Source organism: Nyctibius grandis, chromosome Z, assembly GCF_013368605.1.
Source record: "Nyctibius grandis isolate bNycGra1 chromosome Z, bNycGra1.pri, whole genome shotgun sequence".
Lineage (NCBI taxonomy): Eukaryota > Metazoa > Chordata > Aves > Nyctibiiformes > Nyctibiidae > Nyctibius > Nyctibius grandis.
Window position 1 is genome coordinate 86,607,457 of NC_090695.1, and position 27,779 is coordinate 86,635,235.

At 44.1% G+C, this 27,779-nt stretch overlaps 1 protein-coding gene across 1 annotated transcript in view; it reads right to left on the bottom strand.

The window, feature by feature from the left end:
• Window positions 1-27,779, bottom strand: part of PLPPR1 (phospholipid phosphatase related 1) — a 65,608-nt gene that overhangs the window by 27,800 nt on the left and 10,029 nt on the right. The window contains exon 2 of the mRNA XM_068423536.1: window positions 935-1,123. Coding sequence (XP_068279637.1) covers window positions 935-1,123 — 189 coding nt within the window. The remainder of the gene's footprint in view (window positions 1-934; window positions 1,124-27,779) is intronic.

Below are 27,779 nucleotides of genomic sequence, written 5' to 3' on the forward strand. Positions count from 1 at the left end.
ATCAAAATTACTGCAGACCAAAAATTAAAATGGACTATGGTGCAGCATTCACCTTTCACAAGTAAATACACCGTGCACAGCTTTAATCAACTTTTGAAAGGAATGCAAAGCACAGTTAATAGATATAATTAGATATAATAGATAGATAATAAGATAAAGAAATAGAAAGAAATAAAACAGCAAAGTACATAAAGACACAGTCTGATAGGAATTTATCAATGTAATTACAAATGCAGCAAAGCTGGCTGTTTGTGAAATTTGGAACTTTCTGCCCAGAAAATAGGAAAGGGACAAAGTTTTGCTAGTCAGTGACTGCAATAATCTGTTTGGAATCGTATGTACTTCGCTAATTGAATATTTTCATCTGCTCAGAACAGCTACATTGCAGCTTAGTGGTTGGATAGTAAAGAAAATCAGGTAAAAAAGAAGCTAAGTAGATGTGATTGCCAAAAATAAAGAGATTATAAATAAAAAGGAAATAGCATTCATACTTTTCTTTGTATTGAGCATCTCTCTGCCCATCTAAGCCTTTTAAAGCCCTTCAACAGTCCTTTTAACATAACAGCAAATAATCCTGGATATACTGCATGTCCGACCCAGGTTCTGCTTCAGCTTTATCCTGTTTTCTTATTTCCAGTAGTATGTCACCACGCCTCTCTGGAGCCCAGGCAATTCACAACTAATCACTGAAGTGAGCAAGCTGTTGTAAAAGGCTTAACAAGCTCTACCCTCAGTCCTGCATTGTGATTACCTCTGAATAATTACTTCTGGAGATAACTGACGAAGATCATATGAGGCTGAGGCAAAACAGAGACACGGCTAAGTGTAAATCAATTACAGCTGAAAAGAGGAGAGAGGGGACAAAGCTATTACAGGACTACTGCAATTATTTATGGAGCAGTTGTGAAGAATTCAAATGATTTCTTATACTTACAATAGCTGTCGGAGTTGAGGCCAGCACACAGTAGAGCACAAGGGGTGAAATGAAGCTCTCATCCTCTGTCCCAGGATATGGCTTCATCAAATTGCCGTCCTGACAGAAGAACCCTTGGATGTGCACCTGGAAAGTATCGGTGCACTCGAAGTAGTAGGCGAGCAGAACAGTCCCAGCCATGATGACAAGCTGAAAATACAGCATGGTCACACAGAGATGTTAGTGGCTTTTTTTTTAACAGATGCAGCTACGCCTCCCAGCTACTCCCATCCCACAGAGCATCCTCCCTGTGTCGTCACCCCGGCAGACCCGGCGATGCTGGTGTGCGAGCGTGTGCGCTGCTGTTACCGGAAAATAGTACCCAAGAAAACTCTCTAACCCAAATGATAGTTTAGAAAGCCAACATGGGTTTATGGCAGCGCTGGGTGCATGGGGAATCTCTCCTCCTAGCATGCACACCTAGGGACAAAAGCACACTCATTATATACATTATAGAAAAATGAATATTCATATAATTCCAAGAAAAGCCCACCTATTCCAAGAAACTTATGCATATGCTAATACATTATGTAATTTTCTTTGCACATGCGTACTAAATTGGGGAAGGGGTCTGGGGTGGTCCCTGGGGGTCTCTAGAGGTCGCAATCCCCCCATAATTGTGCTTCTGCACAAGCGTGGTCAAGGCCCTTCTTGTTGACAAGCGCAGGTGGCCTCAAGGAGAAGATGTTCTGGTTCTCACTGGATTTCTCTCTCCTCCGGCGCCAGAGTTTGTGAATCAAGTTAATTTAGACATCACAAAGTTGTTTTTCACAGTCCTGTTTGTCTTTGGCCCTTCTTTATAATTAGCAAGGAATTTAACAGAGACCTTGGATTTTCTAAGACTCAGCGCAAGCATGAATCATTGACGACTATAACACTGTTATCAGTCCCATATGCAGACTCTATCTACAAAACATGCAGTTTGCTTCGGAACATCCTGTTATCCTCTGTTATTCCAGCTGAAAGGAAAATTACTGACAGGAAAGTTGATTCTGTGTAAAGGTAACACAGAGTAGGCCTTTTAGAGCCTACTCTGAGGCCTACTCTGAGGCCTACTCTTGCTAAACCATCTGGTATCACTGCTGTGCGTCCACTTTGCCACGTCTGTCACATAAACCTTTTGGCAAACGACACTAACGAACGTCTCGGATGGGAGTGGGCCCGTAACGCGGCTCGTAGAAGGACGGGAGCTCTGACAGCTGCTTTATCAGAGGGCATGTGAGTGTCAGCGGCAGCGACGATCGATGAAAGCCAGCAGGACGAGGGGCAGCGTGGCGGGAGCCAGCACGAGTGACAAGCTAAAACCCGTGCACAGCAGCAGGGAGCTGGGAAGGATTAATACAAAGGATAAAGGAAACTAGAGCCAAAATGCTTCCCCGCTGCAGCAGCAAGCCCGTGCTGGGGGATGCTCACCCTGTGGTACCCAGAAGAGCCCTCCATGTCCCAGATAAACTCACCCAGAGGGTACCCTGCCTCCTGCCACTCACCGTTCCTTGGAGCCGCTGCTTACGAGTACAGCTTTAGAAGTCTGCTCAGAAATCCTGACCCTCTGACAACCAGTCGGGGCCCACTGCATCACACCCGCTCTTGGAAAAGGCAGTGGCTGAGTCTGGATCGTCACCTTTACACCCACAAACTGCAGGCAGCCTTTCTTGTCTCTTTTTTTGGTAGTTTGGTGGTTGGAAAACTTCAGCGATCACTTTTTTTTTTTTGTGCATACCCACAGGTACTGGGCACGAGCTGTTGCCAGTGTCCGTGGGAGCTTCCCGTGCTGCTTCAACAACGCATCTCAAAACGATCTCACGAAGGTTGTCACTGATCCCACCTCATGAAGTTAAGTGGATATACTAACTCATCACTCCTGTTCCATCTCTGCCAGACCACAAAGGAAATCTCACATCACAAGCATCATCGCTTACAAAATAGCAATATTGATTTGGAAATTGTGACAATTACAGGATCCGATTCAGAATCCTCTTCATAGAGACTAGTGCCTCCTGCCATTATGACAAGAGCTGTCACATATACAAGTTGTCTTGCCACACCGTAGAAAATAATAATAATAAAGAAAGTGAAATAACAAACTCTGAAGTGGCTTGTTTTCAGTATTTTTGCCTCCAAGATTTCTGCATCAAAACTGTGTTGCTGGGAGATTATTGTAAGAATAGACCTTTAAAAAATAATTTTGGCTACTTGGCCTCAAAGATACGCTTACAAACTATCCATGCATTCCTCTGGCCTAACCTTGCACATATGCTCTGACACACAAGACAGCCATTAAAGTCATCGTATGTTTGAGTGGGTATTGGACTAAAATTAGAAAAAAACCCATGAAATCAGAGGAATCACTGATGAAAGTAGAAGACCACAGAATCACAGAGTGGTTGAGGTTGGAAGGGACCTCTGGAGGTCACCTGGTCCACCCCCTGCTCAAGCAGGGACACCTCGAGCCCATTGCCCAGGACCATGTCCAGACGCCTTCAAATAGCTCCCAGGATGGAGATTCCACAGCCTCCCTGCGCAACCTGTAACACAGACTTAAGCAGGGCAAAGTGAAGCCAAAGTTGACAGAGATTCTGCACCCTCCCTCGCTCTTTACCTTCAAATTTAACAGCGTCATTTTGTAGCCAGATTCTAAAAAACACAGATTAATTCCACCCCTGGAAAACACAGCCTGGACTGTTTAATGCTTTTAGCTGAACCAATTAGCTCTATGGATTCAAACGTCAACTTCTGCTGATTACAGAATTATGGTACAAAGCGAAATTTACGCAGACAAAGCACATAACTCCTTTTTAGGAGCTTAAACAAGCAGGAATCTACATAATTATTTCCCCAAAAGATGCATATTCTCTCTTTCTCCCACCCTGATTTACATCATGGATGTGATACATCAACATAAAATGTTAATCAAGCATTTGTCTTCTGAAGATTCCAGCTTACTTCTGATGATTCAGTAACTGTAAGATCCAGCACTTTGAAATCTACCCCCTCCTCCCCCAATTAACTGCAGATAAGCTAATTATGTATGGTCAGTACCAGGCAGTTGCTCTCCGCTGCTCACACTTCTCCTGCATCCCGCAGCGTCCACTGGAGACAGCTGGAACTGGCTGGAAACTCACAAGATTTAGCCTGTGTATTTTTTCCTATGCGATATCTACCTCTAAAGGTGTGTGAACACAAGTATTCCCTCAGGTAATTTTATCTAGTTCGTATAATAATAGCTTTAGATGGAACTGCTGGAATATCCTATTTCTTAAATGTGTAGCTGAAAAAGTACTCATTTTTTTTTCAACTTTCATTGTTTATCCTGACATTTTCAAGACATCTGCCCAAAAGGAATTTTTTTTTTTTAACAAACATAAAGCAAGATGCTGTTATTTGTGTATTCCTCAGAGACCCTTACAGCCTCCTGGATGAGTCAGTGGGACTCCCTATAAACAAACATTTAAGTTTTTTTATAGTCCTATTGTCTAAGTCCTATTGTCTAAAGTCCTATAATTAAGGACTTAGAAGACCTGAATTTAACTCCTTCAGCAGCTACAGATTTCCTGATCAACCTTGGGCAACTCAGTTTTATAAATTGACATCAGAGGGAGCCGATGACACTAGCACTACTCTACCTGACGTGCCCAAATAAACACGTTTGAGACTACCGTATGCCTGGATATAGAGGTGTTTAAGCTCAGTTCCAGCACCTCATGCGCCCAGGGCTCTCAGAAGCAATCGGACCGACCCCTCCTATCCCAAACACACCCCCAGACATGCTTTAGGTTGCCAGCCCCAGCCAGCATACACAGGGGAGAGAACAGGAGATGGTACAAGAGAGGCAGCTGGTTTTTCCCGTTACTGGGAAAGGGAGAAAGCAGGTGCTGAACCTAAATCCCTAAATCCTTCTTTGGGTGTCATATGGAAAAAAACACTTCTGAAAAAATGTGGGGTTTTGATACAGCAGGAAAATTTTGTTCATCTCAAATGTACTCTCTAGCCAGTGGTTGCACAACCAGCTTTCACCTTCCCAGTGCCAAATGCTGCCTCAGTGCAGCATGACAAACCCTCCTGCACATACAGCTCTAGTCTGACTTAGGTCAATACTGACCTACAACACAACAGATACAGAATCACAGAGTGGTTGGGGTTGGAAGGGACCTCTGGAGATCATCTAGTCCAACCCTCTGCCAAAGCAGGGTCACCCAGAGCACTTTGCACAGGGTCATGTCCAGGCGGGTTTGAATATCTCCAGAGAAGGAGACTCCCCACCCTCCCTGGGCAGCCTGTGCCAGGGCTCTGTCACCCTCAAAGTAAAGAATTCATATCCTCATATTCAGATGGAACTTCCCGTGTTTCAGCTTGTGCCCGTTGCCCCTTGTCCTGTCGCTGGGCACCACTGAGAAGAGTCTGGTCCCCTCCTCTTGACACCCACCCTTAAGGTATTTGTAAGTATTGATAAGATCCCCCCTCAGTCTGCTCTTCTCCAGCTGAACAGCCCCAGCTCCCTCAGCCTCTCCTCGCAGCAGAGATGCTCCAGCCCTCTGACCATCTCCGTACCCCTCCGTTGGACTCTCTCCAGTAATTCCTGGTCTTTCTTGAACTGGGGGGCCCAGAACTGCACACAGCAGTCCAGGTGTGGCCTCACCAGGGCCGTGTAGAGGGGCAGGATAACCTCCCTTGACCTGCTGGCCACACTCTTCCTCACGCACCCCAGGACACCATTGGCCTTCCTGGCCCCAAGGGCACATTGCTGGCTCATGGGGAACTTGTTGTCCACCAGAACTCCCAGGTCTTTCTCCGCAGAGCTTATTGATACCTCAATAATAAACCCAATCCTGATGACTCTTCAGTTTCTGTGTTTTGTTCTTTTGAGAAATAAAAAACATATTATCTGCAAAAAGAGATGTGAATCATGGAAACATCAGATCCTGCAGCTGATGCCCACCATCTCAGGGAAACAGCAAGAGCAGACATCAGAAATTAGACCTCCAGCTCAACAGACCCTACCACAGTCCCGTGATGACAAGGGATGATGTGAGGTACAGAAAGGACAGTCCAGCTATCGCCATGAATGTTAGCAAAATTTTTGCTGCTCACACAGTCAGTGAAGACCTGACCAGATCTGTGTGGCATGTTCCTGTGCCTCATGTTGGGTATTCACTGCTCCAAGCAGCTCCTCAGCAAAAGGCAAAGAGTAACATGGAGAACTTGCTTTCTTTTCCCCTTCCCTTTTTCCTTTCCTCTTTCCCTTTCACTTGGTCACTGTTTCATATGTATTTGTTGTGGCATGAGTGAGATTTTCGGTTGTTTGTGCAGGGGAAATTGTAATCGTAACTGCTCAGTGGTGGTAATTTGTGACCGAGGCATGATCCAGCATGGAGGGCAAGGTGGCCCAACTGCAAGAAGAGGCCAAACTGGCTGGAAGCAGGGACACCAGGGACAGAAGGACTCCCTGCAAAGGAGTGAAGTTTCCCTTGCTGATAAGGCACACCCACAGCACTGTCTTGTGGCCATCCTGGGATGGGAGCACTCCAGGGACCACGGTCAGGGGCCACCTTTGGGCAGCAGAGCTGGCTGGGGGGTACCCACACAGCCACCCTCGGGATTGGTGCTGGTGCAACTGTACATAAGGCATTGGCTCCAGATGTACCTTCGCAGACTTCTTGTAGAACTGCTTATGGCGGTAGGACCGCCATAGGTGGTTGGGTCTGGAGGGTCTGACCTCCAAGGAACGGCTGAGGGAGCTGAGGTTGTTTAGCCTGGAGAAGAGGAGGCTCAGAGGTGACCTTAGTGCAGTCTACAACTACCTGAAGGGCGGTTGTAGCGCAGTGGGAGTCGGCCTCTTCTCTCAGGCAACTAGCAATAGGACAAGAGGACACAGCCTCAAGCTTCACCAGGGGAGGTTCAGGAAGCATTTCTTCTCAGCAAGGGTCATTAGCCATTGGAAGGGGCTGCCCAGGGAGGTGGTGGAGTCACCATCTCTGGAGGGGTTTAAGAAAAGACTGGACATGGCACTTAGTGCCATGGTCTAGTTGACATGGTGGTGTCAGGGCAATGGTTGGACTTGGTGATCCCAGAGGTCTCTTCCAACCTCATTGATTCTGTGATTCTGTGACTCTGCCAATGCATTGTTCATTATTTTTTTCTTTACGTTTAAGCACAAACGTGTGTTTCATTTCTCTCGACAGGTACCATAAAATCTCCCCAACATTTGTTTTGATTTACTGGTCACAGACACCTTAATCAACTTGAGTCCCCCAACCTTCAATTTCTAAAGCTAGGACCTAAAATGTCAAATGCACAACTCCCTGATTTCTGTAGCCATGGTCATCTTGCAGCAGGTAACAGCTTTGCCTTTTCGCCCTGTTTTCAGGTTTACAGTCATTGAAGGAAGCAGTGAGGAAGAGCGGGTAGGCTGACTTAAGATAAAGATACAGAACATCCAGTTACATCACTCAGAAAACAAATGCAGTTTAGCATGACATTTTGCAGGGTTTATTTATTAATCCTTTATCAACTCATTTCCTTGAGTTGACCTGGGAAAAATTAAAAATGCTCAGTAATTCACTTTAGAAAAGCAGCCAATGAATGCAAGTGTCTAAGGTGCTTAATGGCCTCCATTACCACAGTATTTAACCATCTCATAATCCTTAATATTTATCATCACTACTCTGTTGTAAGATAAGAAAATGCTCTTATCACCATTTTACAGAGAGGGGACAAAAGCAGAGGAAATAAAATGACTGCCCTTAGGTCACAGTACAGCCTGTGGCACAGCCAAGACTTGCCTTTCTTCTGGACCAGATTTTTCTGGATTAGTCAATAATCTGCACATGAAAAAGCTCAGTGATACACGCTCAGGTCCTGATTCTGCAGAAGCTCATTCATGACAGTGTTAAGGAAACACGCCACGTGTCTGATTCACCCCCATTTAAAAACTCCTGCTTCATTTTACATCAAGCTTGACGAGCTGGACTCAAACAATTGGGATGTGTTTTTTCCTCAAAGCCATATATTTAAATGGATTAATTCTGTAGCACTAACACGTGGCCCTCGACACACCATTGAACTCTGCACCACTCTACAAGCCCGCACTGATTCTGTCACAGAATCTCAGAATCTCAGAATCAACCGGGTTGGAAGAGCCCTCTGGGATCATCGAGTCCAACCATTGCCCTGACACCACCATGGCAACTAGACCATGGCACTAAGTGCCATGTCCAGGCTTTTCTTAAACACCTCCAGAGATGGCGACTCCACCACCTCCCTAGGCAGCCTCTTCCAATGGCTAATGACCCTTGCCGAGAAGAAATGCTTCCTAATGTCCAACCTGAACCTCCCCTGGTGAAGCTTGAGGCTATGTCCTCTTGTCTCTGTCCTTGCAGACCTTCCTATTGCTGCACACCCTCGCTCCTCTTTGAGTCGTGGGAGTTGTCTGCAATCAAAAAATCACTTTCTTAAATGTCCAAGAAACACGAAGCAAGTCTTGCAATCTTCCTTGGGCAATTGGTAATTGTTTGGTGCAGGTTTGAAGAGGCTGTAAAAATTCCTTGTGTACTCTCCAGCCCTACAACATCTACGTCCTGTACGACAGGCATACGGCCACTGCAAAAATCTCCTTCTGCTGTGTGTTTTGTCAGTCGTATAAATCATAATGAACTTGAAAACACCCAAGTACTGCTGGTATTTATACACAAATAGGTAAATTCTTTCAGCTTATCAGCCTTCTCACACGCTATTGATGATGCATCCAACAGCCACAGCATGTGTGTGTCATGAAAACAGACAGGTTAGTTACGTATACGACTCCTAAATTGCTGCTGGAAGGAATTGTTAAGAGTGTGTCTTTGCTCTCTACTGGATAATATCAGAAATATTTAGCTGTGCATCCCGGACTGTTTTGCCCAGGGATGGGTCTGGGTCTTTCTCTGTGAAAGAAGCCAGGCTGTTTTCCCTTGGAGATGGGAACTCTCGTCTTGCCACTGCAGCAGAGGGATGTTAGAAGCACAGCAAATTGGAAGCAATCACATGGATTGTTAAACTTCATGACCCACTTTTACCTTTCTAAAAGCAGGTCAAGCCTCTATCCAAAAATTACTCAGGCAGTTTCCTGAAGTATCCTGATTAGGGTGAGGCCTCAGAAACTCACGCTGCTTCAGGGGTCAAGAATTTTTTTATATCACCTGATATAGATTTCTAACCTCTAGTGTTAGTACCTGACATGAACAGAGAAAGAAAACATCTCATTAGTTATATTTTGTTTTCTTAAATAATCAAACTTCCTTCAAATACCGGCAAAAGAATTACACACTCTTGGAAAATACTGGATTTGTATTAATTACAGAATCACAGAATGGTTAAGGGTTGGAAGGGACCTCTGGAGATCACCCACCCCAACCCCTGCCAAAGCAGGGTCACCCAGAGCACTTTGTACAGGGTCGTGTCCAGGCGGGGTTTGAATATCTCCGGAGAAGGAGACTCCCCCCTCCCTGGGCAGCCTGTGCCAGGGCTCTGCCACCCTCACACTAAAGAAGTTCCTCCTCATATTCAGATGGAACTTCCCATGGTTCAGTTTGTGCCCGTTGCCCCTTTTCCTGTCACTGGGCACCACTGAGAAGAGTCTGGCCCCATCCCCTTGACACCCACCCCTGAGGTATTTGTAAGCATTGATAAGATCCCCCCTCAGTCTGCTCTTCTCCAGCTGAACAGCCCCAGCTCCCTCAGCCTCTCCTCATAAGAGAGGTGCTCCAGTCTTCTGATCATCTTTGTATCCCTTCGCTGGACTGTCTCCAGCAATTCCTTATCTTTCTTGATAGGAGTGGTGGACTGGTCATATTGATGGAGATCCCACTTGGAAAGGAACTTTCCCTGTATCATTTGTGCACTTTATTGTTCACTAAATTGCTACTGATAAGTGGAGACATTTCTCATTTTCAGCAGTCACAGAAATAAGTTTTGCTCTATTTCATTTCATCTATTTCATTTCATTGTGGGAGTTGACCTCTCCTCTCAGGCAACTAGCAACAGGACAAGAGGACATAGCCTCAAGCTTCACCAGGGGAGGTTCAGGTTGGACATTAGGAAGCATTTCTTCTCAGAAAGGGTCATTAGCCCTTGGAAGGGGCTGCCCAGGGAGGTGGTGGAGTCACCATCTCTGGAGGGGTTTAAGAAAAGACTGGACATGGCACTTCTTTCTTTCAGAATGGATGTAGATATTTGCTTGAAGTTATCTGAAATCTGTGTTAGTTGTTGAACTTCCTAGTCCTAATTTTGTGAGCTCGAGGCGTTTCATTTTTCTATGCTGCACGTGTGTAGAACCTGTTTTTTGAATGTTCTTTATGTACGTTACATCCATTTTGGTCATTTAGTGTGACTACTGCTGGTTAAGTAAACTATGGCAATATTAACGAGTTACTACATTAACTCAAGAATATGAAAACTGCACTTCCTGAAACGTACTTAACTATGATGATGGATTGCAGAGCATTTCTTACGCTTGTCTCATTCTAGCATTTAGACTTTGGTTTTCAGTTCTTGAATTTTCTTCAATCACCCAGCAATGTGTTCACAGAGAGAACATGTTTGGTAGAACACTTAATTATCCTTGGTCAATAAGGTATCTGACACCTCACAAGTACACTGCATTATGTTCTGGTTTATAAAATTTGTGTGCCACTACTTCGCAAACAACGATACTTTGCTAACTCACTCTGTATTTGTAGAATACACCCACATATATGGTAGCTACACTGTTGTTAAATTTGTTTTACTCATGTGTGAACAAAGGCTAGGCCATGGATGGTTCCCAGGTGGCTGATGGAATACAAAACACCAATACAAATTTGGCATCATTTTGATGTTTGTATATTGTGAAATTGTATTATTACGTGATAATTTCACTCAAAACAATTACTTTGACAAGCTTTTCACAGTATGTCTCTGGGAATTTTTTCATGACTCCTGAAATTGCCTATGCCGAAACCCTGACTATAAGTTCAGAAGAGTCTATAAGAAGGGTCTACATTTTCACATTGTAGAGTGGTCAAGTGGTACGGAAGATGTTCAAACACTCCCTCAGACAAGCCTATCCTTACAAATAACAGAGAAGATGGAGACAACCACTAATTAGAAGTCCATCTGATCCAGATGTGCTGGGAGCTACAAGGCCTGTTGTCACACCGAGGTGTGAGGGTACTCCGTATGTAACTCCCGTTAGCGTTAATGGGAGTCAGTGGTGTGAATTCTTCAGGAACCAACAAAAGCCTCAGCCTCTACAGCAGCTTGTTAAGCATCTGTACTCTACCATTTTATCACGGACGACGTGCTTTAAAAGGTGTCACCTTCACACTCCTGTAGCACATCCAGGTTTGTAGAAAGAACAGCAGCAGATCACAGAATCACAGAATCACAGAATCAATGAGGTTGGAAGAGCCCTCTGGGATCATCGAGTCCAGCCATTGCCCTGACACCACCCTATCAACTAGACCATGGCACTAAGTGCCATGTCCAGGCTTTTCTTAAACACCTCCAGAGATGGTGACTACACCACCTCCCTGGGCAGCCCCTTCCAATGGCTAATGACCCTTGCTGAGAAGAAATTCTTCCTAATGTCCAACCTGAACCTCCCCTGGCCAAGCTTGAGGCTGTGTCCTCTTGTCCTGTCATTAGTTGCCTGGGAGAAGAGGCCGACTCCCACTCCACTACAACCTCCCTTGAGGTAGTTGTAGACTGCAGACAGTAAAGGCTATTACAGCCTCTGGCCAATGGTAAGGATCTGGCCAACTGCTTAGTCTTTCAGGTTGCCAAGGGATTGGATGCAGCAAATAATCTACTTTTTACGAAAGTATTACAAAAAGAAGACAAAGCAGCTAGACGAATGTGTAAGGAACAAATACTTCACTTGGAGACAGCAAGAAAAATAACCTATATTGCACTTCCATTTAATGGTAAAATAATTCCAGGTGAATAGTTTCATTATGCCGAACAACCACATATTTTACACCGTCAGAATAAATACAAAAGCCGATGATCTTCCTAAACTGTCCCTCTTCCCAAGTGTTTTCTCTCCCTCACCTGATATACCTGACCTTGCAATCTCATTCTGAAATCAGTTTTCCTAAGCAACTGCAGCACACGGAAGTCACGGTCCGTTCTGAGAGCGGCTGGTTCCAGGACACGGCTTTGTTGGGGGAGTTTTTAAGTCCTGCCGGCACAAGCTGGAAAGCAGCTCAGGGGCAAAGAGGGGCTATCAGCACGCACAGGCTTTTGGAGCTGGGGCTGTGTAGAAACCAGGGCAGTCTCTGCAGAGCTTCTCTCAAGACCATTTCAAGAACTGATTGTATTATTTTACCATTTTAGTAATGAAGTTGGGACTAGGTATAGGTTACAAGGCTGAAGAAGACACTCACAGACAAAAGAGGACTTTACATCTTCCTAAGGCACTTGTTTCAGGAAAGGAAGTTTTGTGAGAGTAGCGTGGCCTCTAAAAAAACAGACACCTGGTTAAAAACTGTTTCAGCTTCTTTTTTATGTAACGGTCCTTGAAGAACTTCTATGTGCTACGCTACAGAAACTTAACATTACCTAAGAGCTCATCCACATCGAGAAGCCAGATTTCTCCAGCTCTAGCTGTGTAGCTAAAGCAGCACAGTTCTCCTAATGGCAACAGAGACATAAAGGCATAAAAATGCTGTAACCACTACAACTTTTTCATATGTAGGACATCAAATAAATAACAGCATGAGGCACCTTGATTATTAGGTGTAACTCGGTCCACTCTACACACTGCTCCATCTCTCTCAGTTTAAAGCGATGGTTTTCAACCTTTTAATCTGTAGACCCTTACATTTTACCAGTGACTCTGATGTAGTGAATTTAAGCCTGCTTTCTTTGATAGGTAACTGCGACCCACGCATCAATCACAGGCTGAAACTGTCAGCTTGAAGGGAGGAGGGACACCTACCCACACACTGTGCTGTGTATTATAACAGTGTAGTAGTTGTGATGTAGCCAAGGTCTGAGCATAAAAATGAACCAAGCCCAAAGCATCATCTTTGGGTTTGCTCAGGTACCCAGGTAGGACAGAAATAATCGAAGATGCTGGGTCAAGCCATAATCCTCTGGTACTCCTGTCGATTAAAAAGATGTTTTCCTCCTGGCGCCTGTCTCTTCAAAGTTAGTAATTCTCCACACTGACACAAACATCTAAGCTGCACATGACCTCCGCTATTATGTCGTGTTTCCACTAGAAGTGGATTTGCTTGTAATGGCTTTTGTTTCTGTCTGCTCCGTTGATTCTTTTGGGACCTGTAAGAGGATGGAAGGTAGACCATCTTCATGTCCATGGCACCCCTGGGCAGGTGTCTGGCAAGGGCAACTCCTACAGGTATTGCAACAGGAGATGGAAACATGGGCCACTCCAGGAGGAGAGAGAAGAGCTCGGAAAACATCCTCCACCCTTCAGAGGGAACAGTAACGACATGCCATGAACAAACTCGGTCACTCCTTGGCTACCTTCCCTCCCAGGCTGCTGACAAGGATGCTAGAGCATGTTCTAACCTTTGGGATGATTCCTCTGACATCAGCACTGAAAGTGGTGTAAGCTTGAGAGGAGACAAGGTGCCATATTAGATTAATGAAATGCATGATACTGCCCTGTAAAAAAAACCTCAGAGTCTCCACAAATTTTTGTAGATCCACTGAAACCTGACACTGTCTTTATCAACTGGGAAAGATAACTGACATCAATAGCAGTTTGCTCTCCTTTCTCTATCCTACATACCCTGCTTACTCAGCACACTTCTCCTTTGTGGTGGAGAAAATTCAAGAGCTGGACACATCTTGTTTCAAACTCTGGGCTGTTGGCCCTCTACTACACCACAAATGGCTGTGCAAGCATTTGCCATCTCACAGAATCATAGAGTGGTTTGGGTTGGAAGGGACCTTAAAGCCCATCCAGTTCCACCCCCCTGCCACAGGCAGGGACACCTTCCACCAGACCAGGTTGCTCCAAGCCCCATCCAACCTGGCCTTGAACACTGCCAGGGAGGGGGCAGCCACAGCTTCTCTGGGCAACCTGGGCCAGGCTCTCACCACCCTCACAGCAAAGAATTTCTTCCTAATATCTCATCTCAATCTCCCCTCTTTCAGTTTAAAACTGTTCCCCCTCATCCTGTCACTACATGCCCTTGTAAAAAGCCCCTCTCCCTCTTTCCTGTGCAAAGGGGGTTTCTATAAAAGCCAATACTAATGATATCTTTTCTTTAGCTAAAGAACAGACAATAAATGCTGTGAAAAGGCCTGTCATTTAGCCCCTCTCTGTATAACCCTGAATAGCAATACATCTGTTCAACCTCTTGCAAATCCTCTATTTTGGCAGCCTCTATTTCATTACAATAACCTGCTCTCTTTACAAAATGTTTAGGATTCCTTCTTTCCTTTAAGATTTAGCTCCTACACAATCATGCTACAACACTTTGTCCCTTTTACTAAACAAACAGTAGAAAGGGGTCATATGTGACAATTATACGACGTTTTCGTTACTGCTTTTGTGACAGCACAGGCCTTGTTATGGAGGAGACTTAAAAGAAATGTGATTTATTTCAGATGAATCCAGCTATGATGAGATATATGCTGGAGATTTTTTTTTTTTTAATTTAAGGAAAGTATTGATGCACAATACTATTAAATACTGAGCTTGATCCAAACTACATCTTTGAAGGCTTATCAGCAGGGGGCATTAATGCGACATTAAATTCCAAATGCGAAACTTACTAAACAACCATGCAGAATCTGTAGTGTTTTATGGTTTTAATATGTTTGGCTTCTCCCCTGTATTTTTTCACAAGAACATAATTTTTTAAAGCAGAGCTGGAATTCCAGGCCATTTGCTGACAGCAGCAATATGTTTAATAACCTATTGCGGGCTTCATCCTGATGTAAAAAAGAGGCCATCTTCACTGTTCTATGTAGTTTACAAGAGGAGAGGCTGGTTTTATGACCAGTAAATTTGCAGCCAGCCATTTCAAAGGGGGTTATCTCCAGCAGGGAGGACAGGTGGGCTCAGCACTCGTGGAGGGTATTCGGTCACGAGCATCAGTTGCTCCCCGACATCAGATCGTGCACGTTTGAGGAAATGACCGACCACAGCCCACTTTCCTACGCTGGCTCTCTGACAGCAGCTCCTGACCTGGGGAAGAGAGCTATACAACAGTGCCATTCCCCCCTCATTTCACTCTCCACTGGCTCTGAGGGAAAAGTATCCACGCTGACAATTTAAATTACTGGTTACGAAGAATGAACCTAGGTGTTCACATCAGTAGGATTTTATCTCGTGTTAGTTTCCCTACACTAACAAACAACAGAAAGGACACACTTTTCTTCCTAAACCTTCTTGAAGGCAATTCACAAAGCTTCTTCTGTATTAAAATCTATGTGTCCTTTACAGTAATCCACAGTATGCCCATAGGTGTAGCATAGAGAGTCATTAATTCACAATTTTGACAGGAATTACATTCCTTGGGCTAGCACTGTAATTTTTTTTCTCCACAATTAAAAGCTGGAAATATAGCTAATGTTTTTAAACTGAAGTTGAGATTTTTCACATCATCACCTGATTCGAGGAGTGGAATTTTTAAGAAAAAACACAGAATCACAGAATCAATGAGGTTGGAAGAGCCCTCTGGGCTCATCGAGTCCAACCATTGCCCTGACACCACCATGTCAACTAGACCATGGCACTAAGTGCCATGTCCAGGTTTTTCTTAAACACATCCAGTAAATGAAGAATCATTTTAAATACACAGTACCATTAGGACTTTAAGCCACATTCAGATCATACCCACGTTAAGGATGTGGATCATTAAGCTGTTTGCCTGCTACAGTAGCAAACTACTCTCTAAAATGACTTAGGTCTTGCTTTCAGGTCCAGACCCTCTAGCTTTGGCTCTAGTATCTGGGACATCATGCTATGACGTCCCAGACTTTTTCTGTCTCTCATATACACATCCTGTAATTCACTTAACATATTTTCCTCAGGTACATGCAGCCTGCTGCTTTTTTTATGGCAAAAAACAGTTATGCAGCAGTAAAACAAAATGTGTTCCTCAAACTGCTGTAGTAATAGATGCCTTCTGACTTCCTGTGAAATTGGCAGCAATCTTCTGTGTGTGAAAATTAAGACTCCTCCCTTAGCAAAACCTGATGCTTGCACTATAATTTTCCTTTAAGACCCTAGAAACATGGAGTAACGTTGGGTGTGACAGCATTCCTGATAAATCACAGAATCACAGAATCAACCAGGTTGGAAGAGACGTCAGGATGAGATTTATGTAAGCAAGGGGAGAAGAGAATTAGACAAGAGGGACAACGTATCAGATTTCATTTTGTACCTGAAGAATGTTATCACTATTACAAAGGGTTATTAAAACCTCAAAGCCCCAAGTATAGTACATATCCTCCCTTGAGCAGGTCCTGTGAGGCTCTTCAGCAGGTGGCATTGATGCTCTACCCAGTTCCAAATGGCACACAGACAGGAAACTGCTGCTTCCAGCACTTAACACCTTAAAATGATCAACAAACTATGGCAGAGAGTAACTTTCTTAGGAGAAAAAGGCTGCATTAAAATGGCATCTGTTCTGAATAATTTTTTTTAGCAAAGGAAGCAGAGCATAGCTATATTTTGACTACTCTGATACTAAATTAGAAGAAGCCAACGGCATTTTTCCTTTTCTTTTCTTTTGATTTGCCCATCAAGGCATCTGCAGAAACAGCGTTTTCAAATTAAAAGAACATCTCTGAACTTCTTAGTATTCAGGCATGTAGCAGCACCAATAACACCTGTACAGCTCCTCCAACGACAAGAACAGGAGATTTTTTTCAAAGCAGCCCTGTAGATTTCCCCAAGTTTAAAGACTTGCTGTTGCAACTAAGAGAGAGCGAGAGGAAAGGGGCAGATATTGAGGTGGCAGATACATATGACCACTGGTGGCTGAGCGAAAGTGACTTACACTGCAGGACTGGTTATTCTGAGTATCTGGGGCTTGCCCCAAACAAACAGTACAAAACCCTGGGATCATCTTCAGGACTTGTTAAGGGAGTGCTTACGATTCCATGAAATCCAGCACCTAACATGCTAGTAAAAACTTCTATGTTTTAAGCTTCATATGACCAGCCACTGCTAGAAACAGGTGCTTCAGAAGAGCTTGTTTGGTTTCAAGACTTGGAACATTCGTTGCTGATTCTTCTAAGTACAGGCTGAGTTGTTTGCATCTCATGAAACTGCCCACAGGAGGGTTTGGAAATAGAAAACAGTCTGGCAGGATGTCCTCAAAGAACTGTTCTCCAAATTGTGCTTCAAAGGATTCAGGATTTGCTCCTCCAAAAAATGAGATTCTCTGCTAAAATACAATAGGTGAACATCTAGCACTGAGACAGCCAAGGCTTTTCCCTCCTAATCTATGTCCTATTGCAGTCTCACAATGGAGGGCATGTTTTACGAGGCTTTAGCAGGTCCAGTATCTCAGCACTCCCTACACTAACCTGCTCTACGGTGAGGCCACACCTTGAATCCTGTGTCCAGTTCTGGGCCCCGCACTTCAAGAAAGATGTTGAGGTGTTGGAGCGAGTCCAGAGGAGGGCGACCAAGTTGGTGAAGGGTCTGGAGGGTCTGACCTACGAGGAATGGCTGAGGGAGTTGGGGTTGTTTAGCCTGGAGAAGAGGAGGCTCAGAGGTGACCTTAGTGCAGTCTACAACTACCTGAAGGGAGGTTGTAGTGGAGTGGGAGTCGGCCTCTTCTCCCAGGCAACTAGCGATAGGACAAGAGGACACAGCCTCAGGCTTCGCCAGGGGAGGTTCAGGTTGGACATTAGGAAGCATTTCTTCTCAGCAAGAGTCATTAGCCATTGGAAGGGGCTGCCCAGGGAGGTGGTGGAGTCACCATCTCTGGAGGGGTTTAAGAAAAGACTGGACATGGCACTTAGTGCCCTGGTTTAGTTGCCATGGTGGTGTCAGGGCAATGGTTGGACTCGATGATCCCAGAGGGCTCTTCCAACCTCACTGATTCTGTGATTCTGTGATTCTGAGTGAGTCCAGGCACTGGGTGTGTATCTGAATTCATGAAACTTGTTGGAATACTTAAATATTGCAATATAGCAAAATGATTTGTAAAACTCAGAGCAACTCCGAAAAGTTTAATGAGAATTTGGTGATGAATTGAGTTCTCCTAGCTTGAAACAAGATGTGTCCTTCTGTGACAGGACTGTTTTGAGTTTGATTCTTTTTGACAGCAGTTCTTAACCTGGACTATACTGACAGGAGTCACCCAGTGCATTACAAACACTGCAAAATCTTGTCAGAATTCATTAGCTGCCTAATTTCAGTAACCAAAACACAAAATCGCAGCTTATCTAGTTTTGAAGCACCACAGTCGTTCCACGCAAAATATGGATTCGATTGGCACACACACACATTTCACTGGCATAAGGCCGTGTGCTCCAGAAGCGTCCAGTATAAGGACTGCCCTGGAAAGCTGAAACGCTGCCCTTGGCTAAAACAACTTCCAAGTTGCCATACAACCCTGAGAATGGCCCACTGACGGATGGCATTTTGCTGTACAAATGGCTCACAAAAGCTGTTAAATCCATCATGCACTCTAAAGGCACTTTAATCTAACGACTATTTTCACTTATATGGAAGCTGTCAGGAAAATCTATTCCTCAAATGACAAGAAGCAACAGATCCTGACATGACACAGGATTCTGGCACAACAGACTAATATATCTTTTCAGTATTCTTTTCATGAGTGCTCTGTGGCATCTTCATGTGGCATCTTTAAGCAAAGCTGTTTGCTGAGAGATGCAGAGGTAAATTTTGATTTCTGACGTGTCCTTGTAGGTAGAAAAGCAAGCATATTTCTGAAGATTGAAGGGACTGACAGTGGGAGAATCAAACGAAAAAGAGAACTAGGATAAAACAAAATACAAAAGGAACAAGGATCTGAAGAAAGATAAAAACAAACCACACCAAAACACAATCCTTACTTTCCCTGTGCTTGTTTTCAGACCATAAACTTAAATGTTAATGATGGATTGGGTGACATTTCTAGCAACACATTTGACAAAAATTCAATGAAAACATAGTCAAGAGGGGACTTTTGCCCACCATGACTTCTAGACAAATGCCAAGGTGTGCTACAGCAGAATAGCCTTCCACATACTAGTACATACTCTCCTCCCAGTGAATAGTTGTTTATTCTTGTCCTCCATGCATCTTTCTTTTCCTGAAGATCATTCCCAGCCCGTTACTTAGAAGCAAGGAGCTACCTTCTTGCAGACAGCTGCCATGGGGTCCACAGGCCATTGTCTCATCCACACATTACTGTTCCAGGAAGACCAAAGCAGCTATAAGAAAGCTCCCCATCAGGCTGACAGATGTAAAAGCTGCTAGGAGCACATCTGGCCAAAGGAAGGGGAAGCTCTTTTCCACTCCCCAGCATCCTTGCCTTGCAGGCTCAGGGAAGCACCTCTCCAGGAAGGGAAACCTTACAATAAAGTCATACAGTAACTGTGCATGGTCAGGAAGAGCATCTCATCAGAGAGCCCGTCCTCTCACCTTCCTCACACTGACAATACTTTCCAAATCTGCTCTCTCCTCAGACATTTTTGCCCGTACATTCATCTCTTTTATTCTGGTCATCAGTCTGCCTGTTAGGAGATGCACCGGTACAGGTTGTGGGCTGATCTACTGGACAGCAGCTCTGCAGAGAAGGACCTGGGGGTTCTGGTGGACAACAAGTTCCCCATAAGCCAACAATGTGCCCTTGGGGCCAGGAAGGCCAATGGTGTCCTGGCGTGCATGAGGAAGAGTGTGGCCAGCAGGTCAAGGGAGGTTATCCTGCCCCTCTACACGGCCCTGGTGAGGCCACATCTGGAGCGCTGTGTGCAGTTCTGGGCCCCCCGGTTCAAGGAAGATAAGGAACTACTGGAGAGAGTCCAGCAAAGGGCTACAAAGATGGTCAGAGGACTGGAGCACCTCTCTTATGAGGAGAGGCTGAGGGAGCTGGGGCTGTTCAGCTGGAGAAGAGCAGACTGAGGGGGGATCTTATCAACACTTACAAACACCTTAGGGGTGGGTGTCAAGGGGATGGGGCCAGACTCTTCTCAGTGGTGCCCAGCGACAGGACAAGGGGCAACGGGCACAAGCTGAAACACGGGAAGTTCCATCTGAATATGGGGAGGAACTTCTTTGAGGGTGCCAGAGCCCTGGCACAGGCTGCCCAGGGAGTGGGGGGAGTCTCCTTCTCTGAAGATATTCAGAACCCGCCTGGACACGACCCTGTGCAACGTGCTCTGGGTGACCCTGCTTGGGCAGGGGGTTGGACTAGATGATCTCCAGAGGTCCCTTCCAACCCTTAACCATTCTGTGATTCTGTGAATCTCAGTCAGAAATGAATCCTGTCAGGTTCTTAAAAGATGTCGCTTTCAGCAAATGTGAGTAGAAAGGAAACCTAACTCCAAAGCGAATCAGTACATACACCCACACTTATATTTTAGTGAACACTGCAGGTAGACTGGTAAGTTGGAGAGCTGTGAGGTTTCTGAAGAACAGCGATAATTTCTATTTTGTTCTTAAACAGAACTATTGTTCTACAGTATTTCTCAACCCAGAAAATCCGATGGTGAATGTAAAACCTTGCAGTCAGGGAGTGCTTACTCACGTGTGCCTGGACTGCTCCTTTCCGTCATAAATGACGCTCTGGTGGTTTCATCAATTACAACAAATGACAATTTAAAATTCTTCGCCCTGCTGCCAAGTTCTTAATTTATTATTATTACCTACTTCTTCCAGCAGTCTTTCTAATATTCTCCCTCTCTTTCCTCTAGCGGCCTGGCACTCTGACACATTTTAAGCATCTGTTTAATCCCCCTCCTTTTCCCATATGCATGAAAACACTTTTATCACATTTTCAAATGACTAATGCTTCAATATTCCTATTCCTCTACCTGCTGAGGAAAAGAAGAAATGGAAAGGCTGAGTATTTGTGTTTCAGAGACAGCAGCTTTACAGATGACTGCATTTATTTATTGCTAAAATATATTTTAAAATGTTGTGCCAGTGCAATGGAGCTTTAGCTTGATAAATGTTTACTTCTAAGAGAAAACTACTTTCTTTAGCTATGAAAAATTCCATTGATAGTTCAAGGACATTAAAGAAAGAAAAGACTTACAAAGAAGAGAAGAGGTGAGTATTGAACTAGCAGCTACTGAAATGCACCCGGGTTTTCTCAGACAAATCTGAGACAGTCATGTCTCAGGCTGAAGCAAAAGTCAGGATAAAGGTCCCTTCCAACCCATCTACTCTATGATTCTGTGAGAAAAGACTTTAAATGCAGATGCTGAGACCCTGACCCTAGCCAAAGGAATAACTGTAGACAAGTCACTCTGTGACTCAGTTTCCCCATCTGTAAAACTGAAATACAGCTCCCCTTATAATCCACATCTTACAGTAGTTATCTCACCATCAAGGAGACCTGGAGAACAAGAGAACAGTTTTGGGAGCCACCAGCTACAAACACATCTGAACAAGGTGCCAGGCTGTCAACTGCACTTCACAGAACTGCTGGGGTTGGCATGCACCTCTGGAGATTGCCCAGTCCAGCCCCTGGCTCAAAGCAGGGTCAGCTAGAGCAGGTTGCCCAAGTCCACACTCAGCTGGGTTTTAAATATCTTCAAGGACAGAGACTCCACAACCTCTCTGCACTACACGAACAAATCACAGTGTAATTAGCGTTACCAGCGCAGGGCAGAGGAGGTTACCAGACAACGGTCAGCACAGGCATGTGATCAGCCTTGCTGTCTGTTTGATTTTCATATAAATACAGCAGACAAGTGAAAATACCACAGGGAAAACAGCGCGGGACCCCTGTGTTGCAGGTCCCCTCAGCACAAGTACGGAGGCACGTTGGCTCCCTGTTGTCCTGCCTTTGCGTTACAGACCCTGCAAGCCTACCTGCCCAGTCTGCTTTCCCTGTAAACACCAGGAAACCAAGCCTCCAGACTCGCAGAGAGGCCTTCTTCGAGAAGCAGGAGCCGTGCCGCGCAAACCCAGACTGCAGCTCCCTAACCTTCCTGTTGGTCTATAACATCTCAGACAAGTCTTAAAGGTTACAATCCTTGGCAAGCACAGACTTGGGTAAGTTTATGGGGTTTGTATCAAGTTGTGTCACAACAGTGAATCTTAAAAATCCAGGATCTCTTGTTGCTTCCTACATGAGCTAGTGGGACAACGTGGTATCTACATTGGCCTCGAGTTACACCAGGGGAGGTTCAGGCTGGATCTTAGGAAGAATTTCTTCACTGAAAGAGTCATTAGGCATTGGAACGGGCTGCCCAGGGAGGTGGTGGAGTCACCATCTCTGGAGGTGTTCAAAAAACGTCTAGATGTGGCGCTTCAGGACATGGTTTAGCGGGCATGGTGGCATTGGGTCGATGGTTGGACTTGATGATCTTTTAGGTCTTTTCCAACCTTAACAATTCTGATTCTACGATTCTACTACCAGAGTTTCAGTGAATACACCAAATTAGAAATTACATTAAAAAACTCAGTTCCAAAGAATGTTTTCTGATGGAAATTTCTTGACGTATTCTGTATTTAGGTATTTTGTGTTCTAATACTCTTTCGCTGCACTGCTGTGTCCAGTAAAAGTCACCAACTCCCTCAGCGTCAAGGCAGAATTCATCATTCCAAAACCATCTGTAGCAGATGGAAAATCAAATCTAGTCTTATTCTAACAACAACGACCTTCTTAGATGCTTGTTCTGTTGCCTATTTCTTCGAGGTGTAAAGGCTTTCCCTTCCAGCTGACAGCCTTGGAGGTGGCTGGAGCTCTGAATCTTTGGCGTTAATAGGAGAGCATTCTTTAAGATTTATAAAACTTGCCTGCGCTTCCAGACCAGTGTTATTTAATACAGTAATGCAGGTTTACAGTCGTTAGACATTGATGAATGTAGCAGTTACTGCCAAAAGAAACTATCTGCTGATATCAAGACTGCAGGACTCTTAGACTAATCATAAGAATCAAATAAAGACAATGTTTTAAATTAAGTAGGAAACTATCGAAGACATTTTACTTGACCTAAATAGACACAGCCTTATTAATATGTATAATGCATTATAAAATCCATTTTATTTGCCTCCAACATTTTTCCAACTGAACAGGAAGCTTTTAAAACAACAATTACCTTATCACTTTGAATCTCATCTGCTGCTTGCAAGTCATGTTGTGCCTGAGCCAATCCTTTCATACAACTCTATCGCTGGTAGGCAGTCATATTAAAAAATTAACAATGACCACTTCATTTTCCAGACTCTGTAATTGTCTTGCTACATAATGGTGAATGCAGGGTAGGGAAGAAGGGAAAACTTGTGGTTTGAAAACTTTCATAACATCCCTAGGTTCTGGTGCTCACTTTTGTGGCTTTCACTTAAAGATACCATTGTCTTTTCAATGTTAGTCCTGTCAAAACAAGTAGAAACAGAATACTCTGCCCGAGCCTGGATTTAACATTACTGACGTTCCTCAAGAATCTCTTTTAACAAGTCTCCACATGCAAAAAGGACAGTTTCATCTCCTTCAGGGTCTCACCAAACGAAGGTGCAGCAGCAGGAGGCGTTAAGATGCACATGTGCTTTTTGTAAGAAGCCAAATAGTGCATAGCATGGAGAGGAGTCCAGTGGAAATTACTTCAGGATGCAGATGTTAGGAAATGTCACGGTTTAAAGCTGGGCTGGCGATTAAACCTGCAGCAGACGCTCTCTGTTAACCCTCCCCCCCCCCACCCGAAGGGAAAGGGAAAGGGAAAAGGGAGAGAGACTTACGGGTTGGAAAGTTAAAACAGTTTTAATAAACCTATAATAATGAAAAAGAGTATAATAATAATATTGGAATAATCAAATATATACAAATATATATACAAAACCAAGATCGAGCTCCCCCGATGTCGGCAACGTCACCACCGGCACTGCAGGGCAGGCTCCGGGAAGGCCCAGGCTGGGCCTAGCGACGGTCGAGAGCTGGATTCAGGGATGCACAGATCGGGATCGGGGGCAGCAGGAAAACAGTCGGAGTCCTCCTTGGACACCGGCCATAGCAGAAAAAGCAAGAGCGAGCAAGAGCGAGACCCTCGCGATCCCCCCGCTTTATACCGAGAATGACGTGTATGGGATGGAATACCCTCGCTGGTCAATTTTGGGTCACCTGCCCTGTCTGCTCCCCCCTGCAGCTGCGACCCCCCTTCGGCTTTTCACTTGTAAGCAGTGAGGAATTCAGCGGTGACCTTGGTTTCTCTAAGAAAAAAGTACAGCAAGAGCCTTACTGCACAACATCCCTACCGGTGCCTCAGCGATAACTACAAACTTCGAGCGTTATCAGTCCTGGAAGCAGACACTGTCTGCAAAAACATGCAGTTAGTTTCAGAAAGTGCAGTTATTTAGAGGAGACTTAGCTGAAAGTAAAAATCACTGAAAGGAAAATCGGCCTGGTTTAGGCCAAACCAGGACAGGAAAAAACAGCACACCGACACAGCTCATTGAGTTACAAAACAGACTGAGGTGGCAAGGCTTGGAAAAGGAAACCTCATCTACCATGTTGGGGTCTACAACAAGGAATGTGGCCAAGGAAATCAACACTTTGACTGCTGGTAATCAACACGCATTTTCATAGTGGGCATGCAAACACCTAGGTGAAAGTGTTGCAAGAAACGGGGCTGGGCAGACAAAACCGGTCTTAAGGTTCCAACTGCACATGCCTCTAAAATTCAGGAGGATTTTCTCAATGATTCATTCCTTTACTGCTTTCCTTCACACATCCTCTTTTTTTTTGTTTCATCCTACCTTCTCTTTTCACTGCCACTGGGCCTTGATTCTCTCCCCTTCACATCAGGTTACATCATCCTACTAGAAAGAATATTAGGACAAGTGTTTTTCCTATGAGGACACTCAAAAACTAAGCACATTGCCTAGTAAGGTCATAGGAAAACTGAACAGGACAAGGCCCACAGGAACTTAATCCAGCTGCGACTGTTCTGAGCCGTGCTGTGCCTAGAGACCTCCAGAGATCCTTTCCCACCTAAATTATTCTGTGAGCCTGTGACCTTTCTTTTAACTCAAAGAAGTATAGACTTAGGTTTCTTACTGACTTGGTTGACCCTGGCTGCCTTTCTTGTTCAAATCACACCTACTCCGAGTCTTTTCCAAGTCCCAAACTGTTTTTCTCCTTTACAGACAGACTCTTGCAATAAGAATGAAAAGCCTGAAATGCATCATGATAAACCAACGCTGGTATGTATTCATATGAAACCAATGCTGTAGAAAGCACTCTGTTCCCACAGTTTCGTCAGTTTGAGTTTCAGTATGTTTCCTACCACTATAACAGAGCTGCACTGATTTTTGCTTTGGCTGGTTTAAATAAGATTATAAAGATCCCTGATGACTACTGATCTAACGGGCTCCAAGTCAACGATTAGTACAACTACAGAACTACTAAAAGTGTAATCTGCTATACGATCCATTTGAAAGGTTAATTCACTCCATTATAACTGGAATCTTATATTGGTCAGGCACTAATAAGAAACTAGATTACATTTATGAGGTACTGTTACACATTTTTTGCTATATTTTTATAACGAATGCAATATTGATTAAAGACTACAATAAATCTGGACATGGCACTTAGCGCCATGGTCTAGTTGACATGGTGGTGTCAGGGCAACGGTTGGACTCAATGATCCCAGAGGGCTCTTCCAACCTGATTGATTGATTGATTGAAATCAAATGAAAATTTGATCAATAGTTCCACTACGAAAAACAAAGTGTCACAAACTATTTTGAGAAGAGATCTAAAGGCCAAACCTCACCTTCTCCCTGAAGCATGCAAAACTCACAGTGAGTCTTGAAAAATCAAGTAGACTGTTATATAAGGTTTAGTCTAAATAAAAGCAGCATTAATTCCATAATGCTGTACATCTGCACAAAATAAGCACACAGTAGATTTCTGTGTTTTAATGAAGTATATAACAAGTATTGACGCATTATTATTATTATTATTATTATTATTATTATTATTATTACAGCTCCTTCCAGGTATGCAAAGTCTGCACTCCAGATATAAACCATTAACTTGTGACAAACAATAGATTATTGATTTTTAGGATAGACATGCAGCATTTAATAGCCAGTAGAAGGAAATACAGGGATAATTCAGCCATTAAAAGACCAAATGTAGCTATCCTTCAAATTACAGAATTCACCCTACTGAATTCATGACAAAACTGACAGTAACCCCAGTAATAATTGCATCATTATTTCCAAGCTGCTTTAATCTTATTGCAGCATAGTTTTGGTAGACCCCATCAATAATTACTATAGAATCACAAAAAGTTAATAATGCTGTAGAATTATGAAAAGTTAATAAATGATTCAAACTTATGGAGGGGTAATAGCCTATCCCCTACATGCCCTGTTACATGGGTTCCCCCATTCATCTGCTCACGTGTTGTAAAGGAAATTGACATGAGGAAGAAGTGTATAGCAGGTTTTTGGGGTATGTTTAAAACTTTTGGGCAAAACAGCCTGGCTCTTTGCACCGACTCAGAGGCTTTGCGGCACGGCTGCTAGATACCACAGGCAGCCACAGCGGCTCTAGGTATGTCTACTCTGATATAGATCTTAATCCCAGTGAGTATTATAAACACATCATCCAAAAGTAAGAATTACAGACCGTTATTAACAACCGTTTGGTTTCTTGAACTGTGTAACAACTCTTTAAAAATCGACTATGTGCTTAGTAAAATATTGATTATTCATTCTTCTAACAACCATTTCTAAAAATCTATCTGCAATAGAAATCTTGACCATTAAATCGCTCTGTTTCAAGATGAAGATGCATCTTTATTCCTGACTCTCTAACTTATAACTGTTCCAGGAACAGCTAATACAATTTATCATTGTATATTTATACCAAACTCACAGATATCCTAAATCTTACAAAGCCTGAACTTCTGAATCAGAAGTATTGTCTTAGGCATGGCATCAAGTTGAAAGATAATCCGTGAAGACTCATGACCTCCAAAAATGAGGGTCAATCTCTAATCGTTGTTGTAAGCAATCATCATCATCACGAGTAATGATTCCATACGTGTTAAGGCCTGAGTGTCCATTTAGCATCATGTGTGCAAGATGGAACAACTTACAGAACACCAGTTCCCAGCCCCACTGAGTTCACAGCTGTGAACAGCCACGTGACACGCAAAATTACCCGTGTGAGTGTATGACTGGACTGTAGGGACGTGATCTGAGAACCGCTTGTACTGTACCCAACACCTCACAGAAACTCCTGGTGAAATACACACTGTTTACTTCTACAACGCTGGGATGTGGGGATGGACTGAGGGGAAGTAGCAGCCTCCCTTCAGACTGCCCCAGAAGCCACAAAATAAATCATGGAACCTGAGATGCGCCAGCCAAGTGAGTTAGAAATACAGAAACAGAATCACAGAATCACAGAATCAATCAGGTTGGAAGAGCCCTCTGGGATCATCCACTCCAACCATTGCCCTGACACCACCATGGCAACTAGACCATGGCACTAAGTGCCATGTCCAGGCTTTTCTTAAACACATCCAGAGATGGTGACTCCACCACCTCCCTGGGCAGCCCCTTCCAATGGCTAATGACCCGTGCTGAGAAGAAATGCTTCCTCATGTCCAACCTGAACCTCCCCTGGCCAAGCTTGAGGCTGTGTCCTCTTGTCCTGTCGCT